This window comes from Garra rufa, chromosome 2 (genome assembly GCF_049309525.1).
Source record: "Garra rufa chromosome 2, GarRuf1.0, whole genome shotgun sequence".
NCBI classification, from domain to species: domain Eukaryota; kingdom Metazoa; phylum Chordata; class Actinopteri; order Cypriniformes; family Cyprinidae; genus Garra; species Garra rufa.
The window spans coordinates 35,224,300-35,246,400 of record NC_133362.1 but is presented as its reverse complement, the minus strand read 5'-3'; the positions used below and the strand labels follow the sequence as shown (position 1 = coordinate 35,246,400).

Genomic DNA, 22,101 nt, shown 5'->3' with positions numbered 1-22,101 from the left:
AATACAAGCTTTTGAGCTTGACAAATGTGCTGCTTTCATTCTTTTTACACAAGTTATTGTAAGTCCAAATATTTTTCTCTCAGCGTCTCTCTTTTGACCGTGTGAGTGCAGTAGCTGCAATAAAAGAGGCAGAAATGAAAGATGTGAGCGCAGTGGGCAGTTGAAGGGGAGTGTGTGTTTCTCATTGAGGTGTTTTATTGGTTATTATGTGATTGTGTTTAAACTTCAGACTCAGCACATCGAGGACTGGCCCCCTGCTCTGCGGTAACAGCCGTTATGAAGAACCCCGTTTACATGGTGCGCAGTCACAGAGTTCACACTAACAACTGCCCTCCCGTCACCAACCAGATCAATCAGCAGCACACACACCCCAGGTACCACACTTCCCACTGAGATAACCAACACTTACACACACACTCTCACACACATACTGGACTTCCACTGAAGACTGTACCTCCATCAAATATGGCAACTCAACATGGAAGATATTGGGGCAGAAATGAATTTTTCCACTAAGGGGCAATATTTGCCTTCTGGAATTGATTTCCAGGGGCTTTTTTGTACTTTATTAAATGTAGCAGTCTTATGTCAAATACTTAAATTTAAGAAGCTTCATTCAATCAGAATGTAGACCAGTAAACTCATCAAAGGTTTTTTCCCTCATTTTAGTAACATTTTTGCCCCAAGCCCCTGGAAGGTATCACTTTAAAGGAGTAGTTCACTGCAAAATTTAAATTTCCTGATAATTTACTCACTCCCATGTCTTCCAAGATGTTCATGTTTTTCTTTCTTCAGTAGAAAAGAAATTAGGGTTTTTAAGAAAAACATTCCAGGATTGTTTTCCATATAGTAGACTTCAATGGGAGCCAACAAGTTAAAGATCCAAATTGCGTTTTCAATGCAGCTTCAAAAGGCTTTACATGATCCCAGCTGAGGAATTAATCTATTTACTTACATCTTTCTTCCATATTTTTTCTATTTTATTAAAAAGTTTTCAGGGATAAATCAATAACAATTACAATTTGAACAATATTTCAAGTGTGATTTTATGAGATTTGTTGTATTTGAATCCAGTTTTTCTTGGTAAAAAGCATACAGTTGAACAAACTGATTTTAAACTTAAGGATTCATTGGTAGCCCTTTTGAAGCCCTTTTCATTATGTCGTGCTAAGTACAAGCAGCTGTTGTAGGTCATAAACAGGATAATTATTTACTTTGTCAGGAAAATAATTGTTCCTTCATCCCATTATGAGTGGTTGCTGATCTGGTGTGTTTTTCTTCCCTCCATCTCAGTCCTCAGCATCAAGGGCATCTGAGTCTGGACCTGAGCCAGAAACGCACCACAGACTACTCTGACTCGTCCCGTAGCAGCCGGGCCTCACACGGCACCAACTCCCTGCCGTCCAGCGCTAGACTCGGTCAGTCTCTTTCTTTAATCATGTATATCATCTGTTCCTCTCATGTAGTAACTATTGAGTTTAAAGAGTGTGTGTTTATTTTTACCTTCTCATCTTCTCCCTTTTGTTTCCCGAAGGTTCATCAAATAATTTACAGTATCGCACGGAAAGGATAAAGATTCCCTCCACGCCACGCTATCCTCGCTCCATGCTCGGCTCAGAAAGAGGTGAGCCTTTTCTCATGAATCCAGCATATCTGAATTTATCTTTGCTGTGGTTGGATTCGGAATATTAACATACTCTTTTCTACATATTATGTAGTATAAACTGTAGGTGTCATACTACAACAAATGTTGTAGGATAATGCTAGAATGATCATTTATTCACCCCATCTCATCCCAGATGTCTTTATTTCTTCAGTTGAAAAGAAATTAGGTTTTTGAGGAAAGCATTTCAGGATTTTTCTCCATATAGTGGACTTCAGTGGGGATAAAGGGGTTGAAGGTCCAAACTGCAGTTTCAGTGCAGCTTTAAAGGGCTCTACTTGCTTCTAGTTAAGGAAGAAGGGTCTTGTCTTTTAGTTATTTGTGAAGTCTTTCTAAAATAAATGTATTATTTCGATTTTTTAATGCAGTGTTGTTTTCTATTCTGCAGTATGTAAAACTAAATAACCGCAAGTAGCAGCAAATACGGTACAGGAAAGGTAATTAAAATGTCAGACTAAGCTGAATCAGGTAAAACATGTCAAATAGAGAACACTTTGCACAAACAAGCTTGACATTTGTGTACACTGAAATATTGGAAACCTGCATAAATAACCTGAGGCTAAAAGTCTGCGCTTAAAAATGTGCACATAAAAGAGGTTTTCTTTCTGTAACTAATAAAATGTAAGTTTTTATTCACTTTCAGGGTCAAATCTAGACAAAGTTGAGGAAATGAATTGTCCTTCGTCCCAAAGTTTCCTTATGTACTAAAACAGATCGATGTAATATTTATTCATTGTGGTATTGAGATCATTTTGTTGGTGATTTAAAATTCAGCCATTAAGGTATAGTATATACGATTCTGCTAATTTTGCATTTAATTCTTGTTTCATGAAGTGTAAAGGATGAGGTCTTTCAATAGCATTTCTGATGCTAGTGAATTTTCCCTGACCTATTCATTATCATTCAAAAGTTTGGGGTCAGTATTGTATTTTATTTTATTTTAATTTAATTTTTTTTTTATTGTATTTTAAGTTTCTTATGCTCATCAAGATTAGGTTTATTTGACCAAAAATACAGTTACAATAAATATAATAATGTTGTGTAATATTGTTACATTTTAAAATATAATTTATTTACTCCAGTCCCATGATTCTTCAAAAATCATTCTAATATTCTAATAATTGCTGCTTAAGAAACATTTCCTATTATTAATATTATTATGTGATTTATATTTTCATGTTTTGTTTTGCTTTTTGAGAAAAAAAAAATAGAACATAATTTATTTAAAATAAAAACCTTATTATAAATGACTTTACTATATTAATTTCAGTAAAAAAAAAAAAAATCATACTGACCTTAAATGTTTAAAACTAGTTGATACTTAGTTATTTACTGTCTGTAAATATTGCTGTTTATTGCTGTGTTTTGTCGGTATTGGGGAGTAACTAGTTACATGTAACAGAGTTACAAAATTTAATTACAATAAATGTAACTGTAATCTGTTACAGAAAAAAAAGTAATTGAATTACAGTTACTCATAAAAATGTTAACCATTACAAAGAGGGTTAAACATTTCCACAAACACACACACAGGTTTGATCGCTTTCTATTTTTTATTTAGATTTATTTATATAGTTTTTAAGATGTTTTTTTTAAGGCATTGTCAGTGTTTTTTTGTCATAGCTATGCAAAAATTTAAAAAACAGTATAATAGCTATTAAACTATATCTTGTGATTTTAAATCTGTATTTAACCTCAGAACAATCTCAAAGTAAAAGAGGTACTTAAGTCTGATTTTGTGTGGCTTTGCTTTAAAATTAAAATTTCATAATCTTAATTCAAGTGATGAAAGATTTCGAAAGTCTGACAGTAATTGGCATTAAGTACTACTTCATACGGTTATCTCTGTCTGCTTTAAATGTTTCAAAATTACTATCAAAATGTAGAAATTTAAATGTGATCAAAAAAGTAATCAAATGTAATCGGTTACCCTTTAAGACCTAAGAGTAAAATAGGTCATTTTCACATATTTTGTTTATTTGACTGTAAATTTTGACTGTGAACACTACATATGAAAACATCTCACTCAGCCTGCTCCCAAGTCTTATCAAAAATCATCCCAATCGCCTCTTGTGATGCTTACTCCTCCTTTGCCATGTTTTTGTAATTTCGTTTGTTATTTCATGCAATCCAAAACTCCGTGCTCCCCATCTCTCCTTTCAAATACCTTCTTCCCGCTCTCCCGGAAATCTGCCGTCATTCGCCGACGGAGCACAAGAAATTACCATAATAAGCCATTTATTGCAGAAAAGCTCAAGTTGTCTGCTGTCAAGAGCAGTTAGAATTTTTTTTACAAATGGTTGAAGAATTATGGTAACATAAATACAGCTTGGTTTGATGTGTTGGCGCCGACACAGTCGGTTTAAAAGGGTTAATAAAGTATTTAAAAATGATATTGTGCAAGGATATTGTGGCTACTAAGAATGCACCTAAATCAACAATTTATAGGATCATCAAGAACTTCAATGAAAGAGGTTCAATTCTTGTTAAGAAGGCTTCAGGGCGTCCAAGAAAATCCAGCAAGCACCAGGATCATCTCCTGAAGAGGATTCAGCTGCGGGATCGGAGTGCCACCAGTGCAGAGCTTGCTCAGGAATGGCAGCAGGCAGGTGTGAGCGCATCTGCACGCACAGTGAGGCCAACACTTTTGGAAGATGGCCTGGTGTCAAGAAGGGCAGCAAAGAAGCCACTTCTCTCCAAAAAAAACCATCAGGGACAGATTGATCTTCTGCAAAAAGTATGGCGAATGGACTGCTGAGGACTGGGGCAAAGTCATATTCTCAGATGAAGCCTCTTTCCTATTGTTTGGGGCATCTGGAAAAAGGCTTGTCCGGAGAAGAAAACTGAGACCATTCATGTGTGGGGTTGCTTCTCATCCAAGGGAGTGGGCTCACTCACAATTTTGCCCAAAAACACAGCCATGAATAAAGAATGGAACCAAAACACCCTCCAACAGCAACTTCTTCCAACAATCCAACAACAGTTTGGTGAAGAACAATGCATTTTCCAGCACGATGGAGCACTGTACCATAAGGCAAAAGTGATAACTAAGTGGCTCGGGGACCAAAACGTTGACATTTTGGGTCCATGGCCTGGAAACTCCCCAGATCTTAATCCCATTGAGAACTTGTGGACAATCCTCAAGAGGCGGGTGGACAAACAAAAACCCACTAATTATGACAAACTCCAAGAAGTGATTATGAAAGAATGGGTTGCTATCAGTCAGGATTTGGCCCAGAAGTTGATTGAGAGCATGCCCAGTCGAATTGCAGAGGTCCTGAAAAAGAAGGGCCAACACTGCAAATACTGACTCTTTGCATAAATGTCATGTAATTGTCGATAAAAGCCTTTGAAACGTATGAAGTGCTTGTAATTATATTTCAGTACATCACAGAAACAACTGAACTGCTTTTAGATCTTTGTTTTAGCAGCAAACTTTGTGAAAACTAACATTTGTGTCATTCTCAAAACTTTTGGCCACGACTGTACATAAGAGGAATTAAAATCATAATATAAAAATCATAAAAATGTGTCATAATAATCACAACAATAAAAACAGAAGGTTTAAAAACATTTGAATGATTTAAAAATTGATTTAAAATTACTTAAAACAGCAAAAATGTTTATACATAAAATAAGGCAATCTGTTCGGACGTAGCACAGTGCTCATTCAATAAATGCACAACTGAACAGATGAGATTTGAGTCTGCATTTAAATGTGGCTAATGTATTAGCACATCTGATCTCTTCTGGAAGCTGATTCCAACTGCGGGTGGCATAATAGCTAAAAGCGGATTCCCCTTGTTTTGTGTCAAAAAAAAAAACATTAATAAATCAAGCACGTCCCGTTTTATGAAAGTCACGTTCATGATTTTGCTGATTTGCATGTGAAATTAGGCTTTTATGGAGGAGCGAAAGCGCACCACTAGTAAGGGGGCGGAATGGGGGCGCAATAATCGTTTCATCTCGATTACTGTATTTTCGTGATCGTTTGAAGCAGAAATTGAAATCGAAACCGAATTTCAATTTATTGCACAGCCCTAGTAACTTGTAATCTGTACCTTATTACATTTACAAAGTAACCTTCCCAGTACTATGTATTGTATGTTATTTTCAAGTAAATTTTTGCTCTGTGTATTACTTGCAGTAAACATTTTGAGTCCCATAAGCTTTGATGGCAAATGCATAAATATAAAGATTTTTATCGATTGTTGTTAAAAGGTGTCAGAAAAGTTTCTCGTAAGTATGTGCTATTGTCACTCTAGACACAATGGTGACTGTTGTTTCTCTGTGTTGTTCATCAGGGTCCCTGTCTCATTCAGAATGCAGCAGTCCCAGTCTCATCACGCCTCCCCTGTCTCCTCTCAATCTGGAGACGTCGTCGTTCGCCTCCAGCCAGTCTCAGAACTCCATCTCCACCCTGCCCAGGATCTCCGTCAGCCCCGTACCCACAGGAGAGCGGAGAAAAGACAGGTACACTCCCGCTGCCTCGGGTCCTTCCTGCTGCGCACCCCCCCCCCCCCCCCACCCCCCAGTCCCTTCATCAGGTTGCCAAGCAACAGCTCGCTCTGATCCACATACAGCTCAGAAGCCCTTTATCTGACTCCAATAATTGGGTTGTGCGTGAATATAAAATAATGTATGTTGAAGGATCAGTCGCTCATATCGTCGCCGTCACTCAACTGATTTTAATCTGCAACGTCATATAAAATTCAGATCGCCTCTTAGTGGAGTTTTGTAAACTAGGTCACTCATTCATTCCGGTTGTTCTTACGTATTTATTATAATTCTTCTCTACATGTTTGTCTTCCTCCAGAGTCCCTTGTGTGTCTCTCTCTCTTTCACAATCTGTTTTTCTCCCTCTCTCTTTGCTCCTCTGAATCTTTCAGATCTCTGTACCGTAACAGATCCTTTCTGAGAATCCCTCTGGCTGCTAGGCCTAGGTTCTCCTCTCTCAGAAGCTTGAGGTTTGTTCCCTGCCAGTTACGCACAGGGAATGCCTGACGAACGTACTTGTTTGCTCCAAGTGGTTGGCTGTAGAAATCCCTGCTTCTGTGTTGTGTTAGTATACAACCCAGGCTTTGTGTTAGTGGTGCTACGAGAAATAGATTTAGCATGTGGAAATGCCACATTACCAGTGTAAAATAAGTTGTAAACGGCAGTTAATGATGACTCTGATTAGTCTAGAACTAGATGTTCAGGCATCCCAAAGACCATGAAAATGTTGTTTTGCAAGCCCTTAGTTAGTGTTTTATTAATATGATTCACTCAAAAATGAAAATTGTTCAATTACTCACCTTCATGTCATTTCAAACCAAGATTTTAATTTTTTGAGAGACAAATGAGGATATTTTTTATGAAACCTTAAAGAGATAAAAGTAATCTGTGATTACTTTAAAAGGTAAAAGTAACTTACCCGACAAGCCAAAAAAAACTAAATTTTTAATGCAATTTTTTATTTTATTTTATTTAGTGCAGTTTTATTTTATGCTATTTTATTTAAGTTTTTGTTTTATGCAATTGTGCACAATTATTTTATGCATTTTATCTTATTTTATTTCATACAATTTTATGCACTTTCTTGTATGCATTATGCACTTTTTTTATTTTTTTTATTTAATTTTTTTTTTTTTTTTTTTTTTTTTGTTTATTCCTATTTTTATACACATTTTAATTGTTTGGTTGTTTAATTAATTTTATTCTATGCAATTTCATACACTTACTGTATTTTAAAAAAGGGAAACCCAACCGACACGCTCAAAAGAAAAAAAACTCATTGATTGCATTTTTTAATGCAATTTTTTATTTTATTTAATTTTAATTTGTATTTTATGCAGTTGTAAGCAGTTATTTTCTACATTTTATCTAATTTGGTTATGTGCAATTTTATGCACTTATTTGTTTTATTTTATGCACTTTTATCTTATTTATTATGCATTATGCACTTTTAATTTTTAAATCTTTTTTTAATTATCTAATGCTCTTATTTTGTTTATGCACTTTTTATACACATTTTATTTGTTTGTCAGTATTTTATTTAATTAATTTTATTCTCTGCAGTTTATACACTTTGTATAAAAAAAGGAAACTTAACCAATACGCAGAAAGAAAGAAAAACTCAACCTAAAAAAATCTAGTTGCGATTTATTCAATGCATGTTTTTATTTTATGCAGTTATTTTATTTTATTTAATGGAATTGTATTTTATGCAATTGTATGCAATTATTTTGTATATTTTATCTAATTTTATTCTATGTAGAGGTGGGCATAGATTAATTTTTTTAATCTAGATTAATCTAGATTAATTTTGGAATTAATCTAGATTAAAATGGCTAATTTGAATTCTGCTGAAGGCATTCAGAATGTGTGTGCTAACCAAATAATGACTAAAAGTAAATCTTTGAGAACGGGTTTCTCAAGCCAGGTGGCGCATTAGACCAGGGGCCCATCTCCTGTTTCCAAAATGCATCACAAACTGCTTGACAATTGCATTTACAACACAATTAACTATACAAACTTGTGTAACCAACTATTCCCACACTGCATGTAGCCTACTTCTGAGTAAAAGGCTGCGCGACGTGCGCGTTGCAGATTAATACACAGATGCGCAAGGGCATGGATATTAGTGGTGCAACGGATCACAAAACTCACGATTCGGATCACATCATGGATTTGGAGTCACGGATCGGATCATTTTTTGGATCAGCAAAAAACAAACAAAACAAAACAAAAAAGTTTGTTTTTTACTAATTACTGAATGCTTACTTTAAGTAGGCTACTTCTAATCCACAGCAAACACTACTAGCTGAACTAATAAAGTCAGTAACAAAACAAGAACAATTACACAAATATCAAGTGTAAATGAATACAACATAAAGTTACTAATAAAATCAATAACCCTAGAATTCAGGTGCGGAAATTTAATAATTAATTGTAAATAACTAGTGCTTCTCACTGCAGGTATTTATAGGATGCTGTCTCTTTAAGGCATAATGCACGTACCGACTACTGGCGCGCATCTCTTTCTCAGCTGTTTCGGTTCACTGAAGACATAACCGACTTTGTTTACCAGAATACCAAAACGGGTATTAAGACATGACTTTGTATGTGTGTTTCCGTTCAAAAAGAAGTTAAAGTGGAATCAATCTGTGTGAATCGCACCTCTCTCTCTCTCTCTCTCTCTCTCTCTCTCTCTCTCTCTCTCTCTCTCTCTCTCTCTCTCTCTCTCTCTCTCTCTCTCTCTCTCTCTCTCTCTCTCTCTCTCTCTCTCTCTCTCTCTCTCTCTCTCTCTCTCTGTGCGCGTGCTCTCTTCAGGTGTGTGCGTCGGCATGCGTGTTCCCTTTTTAAATTGTTTGAATTGGTAAATTGGCAAGACAAAACATGTGCCAATTATAAACTTTTACTCTAAGATGGTTAAATTTAACAGTTAATCCGCAAATCACATGCGTGCCGAACCGGTTTGGTCCGTACGGATCACGGATCATCATACACTCAATTCGGCTAGGTAGACATCCGCGCTAAACTATCAAGGTGAAGGTCATCACAGCTTACGTAGTTTAGACCCAGCTCCCAAACCAACTTTGAGAATAGATTAACGGCGATATTTTTTTTATCGCCCGATAAGAGTCTCACGTTAACGCAGCACGTTAACGCCGATAACGGCCCACCACTAATTCTATGCATTATGCACTTTATTTTTTTTTAATTATTTTATGCCTTTTTATGCTCTTATTTTGTGTTTGTGCACTTTTTATACACATTTTATTGGTTTATTTATTTTATTTTATTCTATGAAATTTTTAACACTTATTGTAATTTCGAAAAGGAAACTGAACTGACACACACAAAAACTCAATGGTTGCAATTTTATTTTATGAAATTTAATGCAATTATATGTTATGCTATTTTATTTTATGCAATTGTATGCAATTTTCATACATTTATCTAATTTTATTATATGCAATTTTATGCACTTATTTTATTACATGCATTATGCACTTTTATACACTCAAAAATAAGACATTCTTTTATCTTTGGAACATAAACTAAGATATTTTTGATGACATCCGAGGACTTTTTGACCCTGCATAGACAGCAATGGAAAGATATATCTTAATTTGTGTAGACGAAGGTCTTACGGGGTTTGGATCGACATGAGGGTGAGTAATTAATGAAAGAACTATCCCTTTAAAGATAAACAAACATCATACATGTTTTGAATTATGTGAAGGTAAGTAAATATGACAGAATTTTCACTTTTGTGTGAACTATCCCTTTAATACATTTACATGGAGGGGATCAGGTTTATAAATCTGCAAACATTTTCCTTCAAGTGAAGTTTAATTGGTGTTATTGGATAATTTTTTCCTGCTGCTTCTAATTTACTTTTTTGATTAACCTGCTCAGCAGGAGATTCATCATGAATGTTAAATCTGTACAGAGCAGGTTTAGCTGATTTTGGAGTAAATGTGCACTTAAGTGCTTAAGGTTTTTGGAGAGGCATTTATGATTTGCATGTCAGTTTGGCTGCTCTCGTCCCGAAAAGATCCAGATTTCCCTCAATCAATCAGAAATGCTAAAGGGAGTTTAAAACTGATATAAGGACTTATTAGCATGTGTGAAATGACAGGTATCTCTGAAATAAGTGTCTTGAGAAATCAAACCTGTTTCTGTCTGCTAGATGAAGGTTATCAGTAGCCAGGAAGGTTATCATCACTTACAATAGCTTTAATAATCTCTGTACTCAGGGATACGAAAGTTTGTTTTGAAATGTTGTGTACTTGTCAGTGAAGTGTTGATGTTTTGACTGGACTTGGAGCTGTGTGGTAAATTAGGCATTTGTATTTGCGTATTTAAATATTTAGGCTAGCAGAATAAATGTATAACGTTCTGGATCTTTTATTGAAGTCCTGTATGCACACTCCCTCCGCTTTCTACCCTGTTTGTGTGCCTGTGCGGCAGTTAGTCCTCCCAACTGCCAGTTCAGTAAATGTCTCTTGCTGTACACCCACCTGCATGGTTCTCCTCTGTCGCAGTATTTCAGCATCTACCCTGGTTAAAGCCCTGCAGACCGACTTCTGTCTCGGCTGTTGATTATCTCTGATCTTGAGACTCACTCACTTTTATCGCACTGGCAGGCCGTACTTGGAGGAGCCACGGAATGTCATCGTGCACAAGGGGGCGGAGCCTCTCGGCATCTCTATCGTGGGTGGAGAGAATGGAGGAATCTTTGTCTCCAAGGTGACCGGGGGCAGCATCGCACACCAAGCTGGCCTGGAGTATGGAGACCAGCTACTGGAGGTTAGCATTAGTGCATCAATAACCCAAATGGGTTTTGAGAGAATATGATGCAAAAATCGGAAGGTTTGCCAATTATCTTTTTTTTGTTTTTTACTTATTTCAGTGTTTAGGGCACATTTACAATCATGACCTGTCTTTTTTATAGATCACTTAAAGAGTGCATCAGATTTAAATAGTGTCTACATTTTTTCAATATTTCACACTTCGTATCAAGGATCATCACACCCAAGGACATATATTACACCTTTTACTTGAAATGTATTTTTTTATTTAATTTAGGTAGCTTTATGCAATTGTTTTATTTTGTTTTCTCTACTTCTATGCAATTTTATGCATTTTAAGATTTTATTTTATGCAATTTTATGCACTTATTTTTTTTTGTATGCATTTTTATGCACTTATTTTTGAAATTTTTGTATGCATTTTTATGCACTTTTATATGCAAAGACCATCACACCCCATGACATATTACACGTTTTACTTGAACTTTTATTTAATTTAATTTAATTTTATTGAATTTTATTATTTTATGCCATTTTATTTTGTTTTATGCACGTTTTACTTTTTTTATGCACATTTTATTTTATGTTTTTCTTTGCAATTTTTATGCACTTATTGTATGTTTTATTTTTTATTGTAGTCTATATTTCACACTTCATATCGAGGACCATCACAACCCCAGGACATATTACATGTTCTTTTAATTTGATGTTATTTTCTAATACAATTTCATTCAATTCTGTATTATTTTATTTTACTTTATTTTATGCAAAGTTTTTATTTATTTATTTATTTTTGATTTTTAGTTTCATCTACTTGTGCGCAATTTTATGCATTTTTAAAAAATAATTGTATGCCATTTTATGCACTTATTTTGTGTTTATTTTAATTTTTTTATTCTAGTGTATATTTAACACTTCATATTGGGGACCATCATTTTATTTTATTTTATAATGCAATTTTATTTTGTGCACATTTTTTTTATTCTGTGCAATTTTATGCACTTATTGTATTTTTTTTTTTTAAATTATTATTCTGGTGTATATTTAACACTATGTCGGGAACCATCACACCCCAGGAAATGGGTTATTTTACTTTATTATTTTTTTTATTTTTTATAATGCAGTTTTATTTTAATTATTTTATTCTGTGCAATTTTATGCAAAATGCATTTTTTATTCTAGTGTTTATTTCACACCCAGGACATATTACACGTTTTGTGTAATTTGAAACTTGAAATTTAATTATTTAATTTAATTTAATTTAATTTAATATTTTATTTTATGCATATTTATTTTAGTTTTATTTTATGCAATTATTTTACACAATTATTTTATTTAGTTTCTCCTTGTATGTCATTTTATGCACTTTTTTGTGATGCACTTTTTATTTTTTATTTATTTATGTAAGCACTTATTGTATTTTTTTATTTTATTGTATTCAATTTATTTTACACAGTTTTACTTATGTTTAATTATATTTTCATCATCTAGCTGGACAGAAACTTTTTTCCCCCCTTTTGAGATCAGTAAAACTGCATGCTATGTCATTGTGCAGCTCAAATTCATTTTTACTTCTTTCCCTTAGTATAATGGGATAAACCTGCGCAATGCCACCGAGCAGCAAGCACGGCTCATCATTGGCCAGCAGTGCGACACCATCACGATCATGGCCCAGTACAACCCACACATGTATCAACTCGGCAACCACTCTCGCTCCAGGTACAGCCCTTTTTCCATTTCATTTAGCTCAGGCGAATGCAGATTTGATCGCAAAGCGGGGGTGTTTTATTCTTGGCCATGTCGTTCCGTAGTTCCCGCTTGGAGCCAGTGAGCACTCAGTCCACCCCGCAGGGCAGTGGAGCCGCCACCCCAGATAACCACTCCACCATAGACACCCTGAGCGAACAAGATGAAGGCACGCTCACCCCGTCCTCCAAACAGACGACACCCACCACCAGTCCCAACAGCTTCATCAGGTACTGCACAAATACATAGTCATCTGCCTTGCTGTCTACTGTCTAGATAGCAGATGCATTTTAAGACAGCATTCTGACTGAAAGCAAATGACATAAATGGCAGATTTGGAACGCTCTACAAAGACAGTAACTCAAAGTTTTAAAAATGTTCACTTTCATGGGAAAAGTAGGTTAAAATATGACACAAATGAAATGTATGCATGATTAAAACATACACCAAGATTAAAAACATGCGTTTAGAAAAGCGAGATTTTTCATGAAATAAATTAATTTAATGCTGACTTTGACATGGTACTAAGCTATTTTTGATACATTAGTACATTTCAAAAATATGCATTGCACACATATTGGAAACTAAAATATTATTCTAAATTTTTTGGTATTTTTTATTGAAAAGCTAATAGGTTAAATTAGTAATCAACATTACACTTATTCCACCATCTTAGATCATTTTTTACACTGAGCTTGTTGCCAGATATTCTTTGCAATGCCTTCTCTTGGAAGGATATGTGCAATGGTTTACAATTGTACTTTTTGTATGGTTTACAAATTTTGACGCTCTTCTCAAAGGAAACATAAATATACAGCTTACCTTTTGAAAAAGCCAGGGTAACACAACACAAAATCCATGACTTTGGGTGACTGCTTTTTCTGCTCTTGAATGTCAGGATGTCTTCTGAGAGTTCCAAGAAACTTCCGGAGCCTCGCTTGGTAACATTGAGGAAGACTCAAGGGGAATTGGGCATTCAGCTGTGTGGAGGAAACCTGCGGGGCATCTTTGTGGAGAGGCTAGAAGAGGACAGTCCTGCCAGAGGAGCGGATGGTCTTTTGCCTGGGGACATGATACTTGAGGTAAGTAGAGCTCCTGCTCTTTCTGTGTAGTGCTTTAAGGGGACCAGTGTGAACACAAATGGTGAGACAGCAGTTCTTTGTAAGACAAATAAGAATGATTGTACTTCCTTTTTTAGTTTCTTGGGAGTGTTATGTGCTTTGCACTGACTGGACTAATACACTTTTAGTGGCAGCCCCAACTGTTACAATCAAGTCAAGATAAATATGTTTCTGGAGGTATCCTAACATTGGCACTGGTGCAGGTAGACTTTTAACTTAAAGCTGAACATTATGATTTGGCTTTCAACTCTATGCAGTGCCGCAGTGCTGACGCATTTCACCCTGGTTCCCTTGACAAAAAGCCAACTGGAATGGGAGCTTTTCCACTGGCTTTTGGATTATTGCAGAAAGCAAGCTCTGTGACCAACGACAGTTATGATCCTTGCATGTTTTGTTCATAAAGATAACCTTTAAAAATGAACAAAAACCTTTATGTATTTAAAGCCTAAATACAGTCTCCAGATATAAGCTAAGTTAGGCTATAAATGAACTACACCATGGTCACAATTTCAACATCACCATCTCTAAGCTTCCGATAACTCTTTTAGACTTTAAAATGCACAATTAGTAATGTTTAAAGGCATAGTTCAACCAAAAATAAAATTTCTGTCATTAATTATTCACCCTCATGTCGTTCCAAGAGACGTAAGACCTTCGCTCATCATCAGAACACAAAATAAGATGTTTTTGATGAAATCTGACCCTGCATAGACAGCAATTCAACTGTCTATGTAATTAACACATTTAAGGCCCAGAAAGGTAGTAAGGACATTGGTAAATTAGTCTGTGACATCAGTGATTCAACCAAAGCTACCAGAATACTTTTTGTGTGCAAAAATAACAATTTTATTAAACAGTTTCTACTCTTCCGTGTCAGTCTCCGCCTCCATTCACAACAGTAACACAATGCATACGCAGGAGCCGGTGTTCTGGCGTAGAACCGGATGTGCTGCGTGTTGATTACAAACAAAGGGAATACGCACACTGCAACAGTTTTCGTAAACATGTCTGAAGATTTCGAGCCTTACAAGAATATACAGACAATGAACTAAGAGAGATTCACATTCTACATGAGAACGCCAGCTCCTGCGTCAGCAGCATCACACGCATGTTTTGTGGTACTCTTGTAAACGTGTGTCGAAGACTGACATGGAAGAAAAGAAATTGTTGAATAAAGTTGTTATTTTTGTTTTCTTTGTGCACAAAGTATTCTCATAGCTTCATAACATTGCGGTTAAAACACTGATGTCTCATGGACTATTTTAACAATGTCCTTACTACCTTTCTGGGCCTTGAAAGTTTTAGTTGCGTTGCTGTCTAAGCAGGGTCAGAAAGCTCTCATAATATTTTAATTTGCGCTTGGAAGATGAACCAAGGTCTTCCAGGTTCGAACCGACATGAGGGTGAGTAATGATGACAATTTTTATTTTTGGGTGAACTATCCCTTTTAATTGATATTTCTATTATTTTAGCCCTGTGTTAGCAACCGGCCTTTTCAATACACATAAAAAAATCACTGGGGTATTACTGATGTATTTTATTATATTGTAGAGTAAATTGTAAAAACATCTTAAGATAGTGTTAACAACAGTCCTTATTTCAGGCATTTAACCAAAATCCATTAAAAAAACCTACGAACTTTGAGACAGTTGAACCAAAAGTGTAAAAAAAACAAATACTCGAGTATCGACTTCAGTACCAGTTGTTAATGAAATTTTTAAAAATGTACGAACCCAGCATTTCCTGTTTGCATTTTGAGCGCTGTTGAGTGATTTCTTAAATGGTTAGTTCACCAAAAAATAAAAATTCAGTCATCTAAAGATTACTCATCCTCATGTTGTTTCAAGCCCATAAGACCTTTTTTTATCTTCAGAACACACATTAAGATATTTTTGAACCCTTCATAGACAGCAAGGGTACTACCATGGTCAAGGCCCAGAAAGGTAGTAAGGACATCATTAAAATAGTCCATGTAACATCAACATCAGTGGTTTTTTTGATGCTACGAGAATACTACTTGCGAGCAAAGAAAACAAAAATAACTTGCGTCGTGATGCTCACCAATATGGTGCTAGGGTGACAGACAAGAATTGTTGAATGAAGTTGTTATTTTTGTTTTCTTACAACATAAAACGTATTTATGTAGTTTTGTAAAATTACAGTTGAACCACTGGTGTCACATGGACTATTTTAATGATGTCCTTACAACCTTCCTGGACCTTGAACTTGGTAGTACGCTTGCTATTAGAGATGCTCCGATCAGCATTTTTGGGGCCGATTACCGATCACCAAGATCATGATCTGCCAATCGCCGATCACTGCCGATCACAGAATGGCAGGGGAATGGGAATCTTTGATCTATAATCTAGCAGAGTTTGCGCCATTTGCAGAAATGAAACTAACTCTAAATTAACTATATTGGGGGAAAAAATAACTGTAGAAATAGGCTACAGTCAAGATCTTGAAGAACCACCAAGTTAGGGTTGTAGACGATAGTACAGTGTATCGACGATATTAGAGTTGGAGATATCGCCAGTTGCTGATGCCTTTGACGATAGCAAGACTCAAAAAGGAGTCTTTTCTGCTCAAAAAGGCGCCTAACTTTAGCGATGCCGTGCAGAGAGTCGGTTCTAGGATGCTTCAGAAACTTGCCGTGGTATAAACACATGCATAGAGTGGCCACATGCAAGAGATTTTATTCATCTTACAGTGTAGATAGATAAACGGATTATAACGGGAGTGTTTTTAAAGTGCACCTCGCACTAGACTAGGCTACACTAGTTAGTGATGAAGTTCTTTGATCATGTAAATGTTCTTTGTTTGTTATTTGTAGCTGCTTTTTAAGATGATGTAAGGATTATATTATCCAGCATTGCACAATCATTATGATAAAGGTAGTAAAATGTGGTTTAGGCTGAATTAAATGATATATCAGAATCCATCTGTATATAGGAAACATAAACATTCACCTCAGTAACATCTATATGCGTTCATTAGAATTACGATGCGATAAAATGGCACTAAACATACGCACGTGAATTACACTGGCACCATTTCTATTCTGTATTAACTGAACTACAACATGAACTGATGACAACAATCAGACATACAGCGGTAACATTATTGCAATATGACAGGTATAGAAAGATACATGCATTTACAATCAAGCACGCACATTTACCACTCACTGACGATTGCAGAGAATTATGAAACCGAAAGTAAACTTAAACTTCTCTGCCAAAACTACAGTCAGCGCTCTGTACACGCACAGCTTAGTCACATGCCCAATAACAAGACTACCTTTACAAAACAAATAAGGAATTTAGTACTCATGTTGCCACTGGTAAGCTCCGCTCTACTGTTGTTTACCTGTGCACCGTGCATGCACGTGTGAAAAAGTCGCGCGAGTAATTTACATTAAGTGATCGGCTTTTTTGATCGCCGCTTTTGGGGTTCGCCGATCAAGCTATTTTTAGCCAATATCGGCCGATCGTGATCGGTGGCCGATCAATCGGAGCATCACTACTTGCTATCTATGGAGGTTCAGGAAGCTCTCGGATTTCATCAAAAATATTTTAATTTGTGTTCTGAAGATATATGAAGGTCTTATGGGTTTGGAACAACATGAGTAGTTAGTGAGTAGTTAATGACTGAATTTTCATTTTTGGGTGAACTAACCCTTTAAACACCTCTGATTGGTTATTGTGTTCACACACTCAACAGCAGGGCTCTGAACCGGTTCAAGGAACGAAAACGAAAAACGAAAACAAATGACATTGAACAGGAACAAAAACGAAAACAAAATCAATTTTAATCGTTCTGAACAGAAACGGAAACAGAAATTCCAAATTAACCGGTTAATAACGGTATTTTTATCGTTCTCTTTATTATGTCAATTTGGCAGACCAAAAACATGAATTCAAATTGCGTGCGCAAATGCGACGGTGACGCATACAACGTAAAATGCCCGAAGCAGATGTCATCATCATAAGCAGAGCACTTTCTGATGCAACGAGCTTAAGGGGCCGTTCACTTGTAGCGTCTTTTGCGCGCTCAAATTCGTTATTTCAAATGTAGACGCGCGGCTTGCGCGCGCATAATGGAAGCGCGCTCGTTTTTTCCAGGCGCGTCTGCGCCGCATCGAGATAAAAAGATCTCAACTTCTCAGAATGCGGCAAGCGCACCGCAGGTCATGTGACATGAAACTTGAACTTTATTTGACTTATTTGATTTGTCAAGCCCCCATTATTTTGACGCTAATAGAAGAAACAATGCATGGAGACGCATAGGCTTGGAGCTAGAGCGCAGCTGATGGTTGCTTAGAAACGGCAGACGCTTCCGGAGCGCAAGCGCCCGAGCGCTTTGTTGATAAGGAAGAAAGAGGCGTGCCTAGCGGTTTCCACGCGTTTTTAGGCGCGACATGTGAACGGCCCCTTAGGTTACCAAGCACCTGGCTGTTTCATGTGCAAAGGTATGTTTAGGTTTAAGTTATTGTAGCCTAATTAAAACTTGTAGAGTAGGTTATAGGTTCACTTTTGCTGAAGCCCATCCAGTTTTTCCAGTAGCCTATTTGGTATAACATAATTGAAGTTATTGAACTGTTGTGTTAAATGTAAAAAAAAAAAAAAATCTATTGTTGTTTTATAATGTTACAATGCGTTATGTTTTCTTTTACTTTTATGCATTAAATGTAAAATCATATCCACTACCTGGAGTTCTGTTTTGTTTGAGTGAAAATAGCCTATAATAGGCTATTATGTATAGGCTATTAGGTAATAAGTCAACAGGTTTTTATCGCAGATTAAGCCGTGTGGTCAGGATGTTAAGCGGATGGTCTTGAAGGGGCTTATTTCGCTATAGTATTATCAAACAAGAAAATAGTTTTAAAAAATTATTAGCGCATTTGTAACGAGTTTCCAGGTGAACTCGTTTACTTTCGGTTTTAAAGACAAGAAGTTCAAATGACACGAACACGGAATTTGGTTTAATCATTTGTAAACATAATGCCAAACATGTTATTAAAAGGCACACTCTATCTATCTATCTATCTATCTATCTATCTATCTATCTATCTATCTATCTATCTATCTATCTATCTATCTATCTATCTATCTATCTATCTATCTATCTATCTATCTATCTATCTATCTATCTATCTATCTATCTATCTATCTATCTATCTATCTATCTATCTATCTATCTATCTATCTATCTAATAAAATAACGTTATTAACCGGTATTTTTTCTAGAAAACCGTTTTCGGAACGTATTGTTTAATGAGGAACGCAAGAACAGAAACGTTATAATATCGATTCTGCTCGGAGTGAACCGAATGGATTTTTTTTTCGTTTTTAAGCCCTGCTCAACAGATATGTCTGTGATTGGGTACAATGACCATTTATGCCTCTTCAGCCAGCGCTTACACAGATAAACTACAAACAGTAGCATTTGAAAGCCACTTCTATTAGCGGACCTGTCACCGTCAGCGGATCCCTAATATATCTGCTCATCAATGGATGGCCAATGGCCAATCAGAGGTGTTTAAGAATTTACTCAACAGTGCTTCAAAAAACTATCCTCACATTTTTTAAATTTCAGTTCCACCTGGTACCGAGCATGGTACTTTCCTAGGTTTTAGGACTTTTTCCTGCAGCACTCTTATTCCCTAGGGTTCGTTGCAGCCTCATTCCCTGCCTGTATTGTTCTTCTCTAATTGAAATGTTAGTATGCATTTCTAACAATGGTTTTTATTGATCACTTTTTTGCTTTCTGATGCATGGTGTGAAATTGGTAATATCCCATTCTTAGCATGGACCTATGTCAGTGATGGCAATAGCACTTATTTGCTTCACTAAGATGAAGCAAAGAAGTCAATGTGTTTCACTAGAAGTTATATTAAACATGGAATGGAAATTGATCAGGAACCCTTAAAATTGATGCATGTCATTTTTTAAAACAATGTTAAAATTGTTATTCCCACTGAAATTCATTTGTAATGTTGTAGAAGATACAAACTTCAATAAGTTTGAAATGTAAATGTTTCTTTTTCTGGCATTTTTTGACATAAGAGATTAGATATTTAAAGGGATAGTTCAGCTAGAAATGAAAATTCAGTCAGCAATTACTCAGCCTCATGACCTTCGTTCATCTTCAGAACACAAATTAAGATACTTTTGATGAAGTCCAAGAGCTTCTGACCCTGTATAGATAGCAAGGGCCCTTCCATGTTCAAGGCCCAGAAAGGTCTGTTTTTGACTATTTTGTCAATGTTCTTGGTACCTTTCTGTGCTTTGCTGTCTATGGAGGGTTAGAATACTCTCAGATTTCATCAAAAGTATCTTAATTTGTGTTCTGAAGATGAAAGAAGGTCAAGGTCACTCAATTTCCATTTTGAGTGAACTATCATTTTAAACTAAATTTGATTACACCCTTCATATCATTCTTTTTTTTTATCCAGTATGGCTCAGTTAGTATGAAGAATAAGACTGTGGAGGAGGCGTACCTGGAAATGCTGAAGCCTGCGGAAACGGTGACGTTCAGAGTCCAGCATCGTCTGGATGAGTTCAACCAGGTGAAGGACACTCCTGGAGATGGATTCTATATCAGGTACAGCATGATCTCATCTGCATTGACATACATCACCATTCATGGCCACTTACCACTTCCCTATAACCAAATGCCAGGGTTTGGGCCTTGTGTGCGCTGCTCTAAATATAGATATGTGAGAAAACTGCTGCAATGGGAATCTTTTAATCTCTTTAATTATGTTTAAGATGGAGGGTGAGATATTGTATCTGGCGGTGGAGATTGTATCACCAAATCTCCATAATTTGTGTTCTATAATAGTAGCTGTGGTAATTAGACGGTTGGAGACAGAGATGCATTGTGTCTGCGCAGTGGAAAAAGAATAATGGAAGGGGGCTGTTCAGAAATAGCCGTGTTTGTCTTTGCAAATGAAATTCTGTGGCTCGCAGCTGTTGCATGCGCTTTTTATGCCTTCGCTCCCATGATGTCACGGGGCAGTAAATAATCTCCGTCAATCCGCGTGTCATGAATGAGCAGGGATGAGGAGTTATGGGTGGACGCTAAAAGCCGCCTCGTGCTACTCCCTGGAATGAAGGATCGGCTCTGTCCCGGCCTCTTCCTGAATTTTTCATTTGTTCTTTCCTTCCTTTATTTTTCTTTGTCTTCTGCGCTCTTTTCATTTGTCTCGTATTACCTCATTCTTGCAGATGCCGCAGTCTTTTCCTCATGTATAATGCTGTCACTTGTTGAATTATTCATGTCCTCTTTCTTATCCAGAGCACTTTATGACCGAGTGGCTGAGACTGAGCTCGACCTCTCTTTTAAGAAAGATGACATCCTCTATGTGGATGACACACTACCAAATGGAAACTTCGGCACCTGGATGGCCTGGCAACTTGACGAAAATGCACAAAAAATTCAAAGAGGGCAAATCCCTAGCAAATATATGTGAGTCACGTCCTTGGATGCATCCTAGAAAGCATCATATTATTAACACTTTTATTTTCATTAATACTTTTAACAGTGAGGACATAATGTTGCAAAAGATTCCATTTCAGATAAATGTTCTTCAAACTTCAAAAAAATCCTTCTAAACAAAACACTCCCACAGTTTCCATGCTTCATTACGCAGCACAGCTGCTTTCAACTAATAATAATAATAAGAAGAAGAAAATCATAAGCAGCAGCAAATCTTTTTTATCAGCGTGATTTCTAAAGAATCATGTAACTCTGAAGACAAGAGTAATGGCTGCTGAAATAAACTAAGTTTTTAATACATTTAAAAATAGAAAACCGTTTGAATTATAATTATATTTTACAATATTACTGTTTTTGCTGAATTTAAAATAAATTAATTCATACAAATAAAAAGTGAAGATGAGACACCTCCTTTTATGGAAGCCCATTTCTGCCACTGAATAAAAAATGTAAACAAGTTATTGCAACTTTTTATTTCACAATTCTCCTTTTTTTTTTTTTTTCTCAGAATTGCATGATACAAACTCGCATTGCTGAGAAAAAAAATCACAATTGCAAGATATAATCTCGCAACTCAGAATTGCGTGTTTATATCATGCAATTCTGAGAAAAAAACTTTCAATTCTGACTTTTCTTGCAAATGTAAGTTTATATTTCGCAATTCTGACTTTTTTTCCTCACATTTCTTACTTTTTCTCAAAATTGTGAGTTATAAACTTGCAATTGCAAGTTATTAGTCAAATTTTGAGGGGAAAAAAGACTGATA

At 36.0% G+C, this 22,101-nt stretch overlaps 1 protein-coding gene across 1 annotated transcript in view; it reads left to right on the top strand.

Moving 5' to 3' along the window:
• The window catches only part of dlg5a (discs, large homolog 5a (Drosophila)), an 86,761-nt gene that overhangs the window by 51,860 nt on the left and 12,800 nt on the right, over positions 1-22,101 (top strand). Inside the window, exons 18-28 of the mRNA XM_073834649.1 lie at positions 230-374; positions 1,294-1,418; positions 1,535-1,624; positions 5,968-6,136; positions 6,553-6,630; positions 10,801-10,963; positions 12,551-12,684; positions 12,777-12,941; positions 13,610-13,793; positions 20,290-20,438; positions 21,135-21,305. Coding sequence (XP_073690750.1) covers positions 230-374; positions 1,294-1,418; positions 1,535-1,624; positions 5,968-6,136; positions 6,553-6,630; positions 10,801-10,963; positions 12,551-12,684; positions 12,777-12,941; positions 13,610-13,793; positions 20,290-20,438; positions 21,135-21,305 — 1,573 coding nt within the window. The remainder of the gene's footprint in view (positions 1-229; positions 375-1,293; positions 1,419-1,534; positions 1,625-5,967; positions 6,137-6,552; positions 6,631-10,800; positions 10,964-12,550; positions 12,685-12,776; positions 12,942-13,609; positions 13,794-20,289; positions 20,439-21,134; positions 21,306-22,101) is intronic.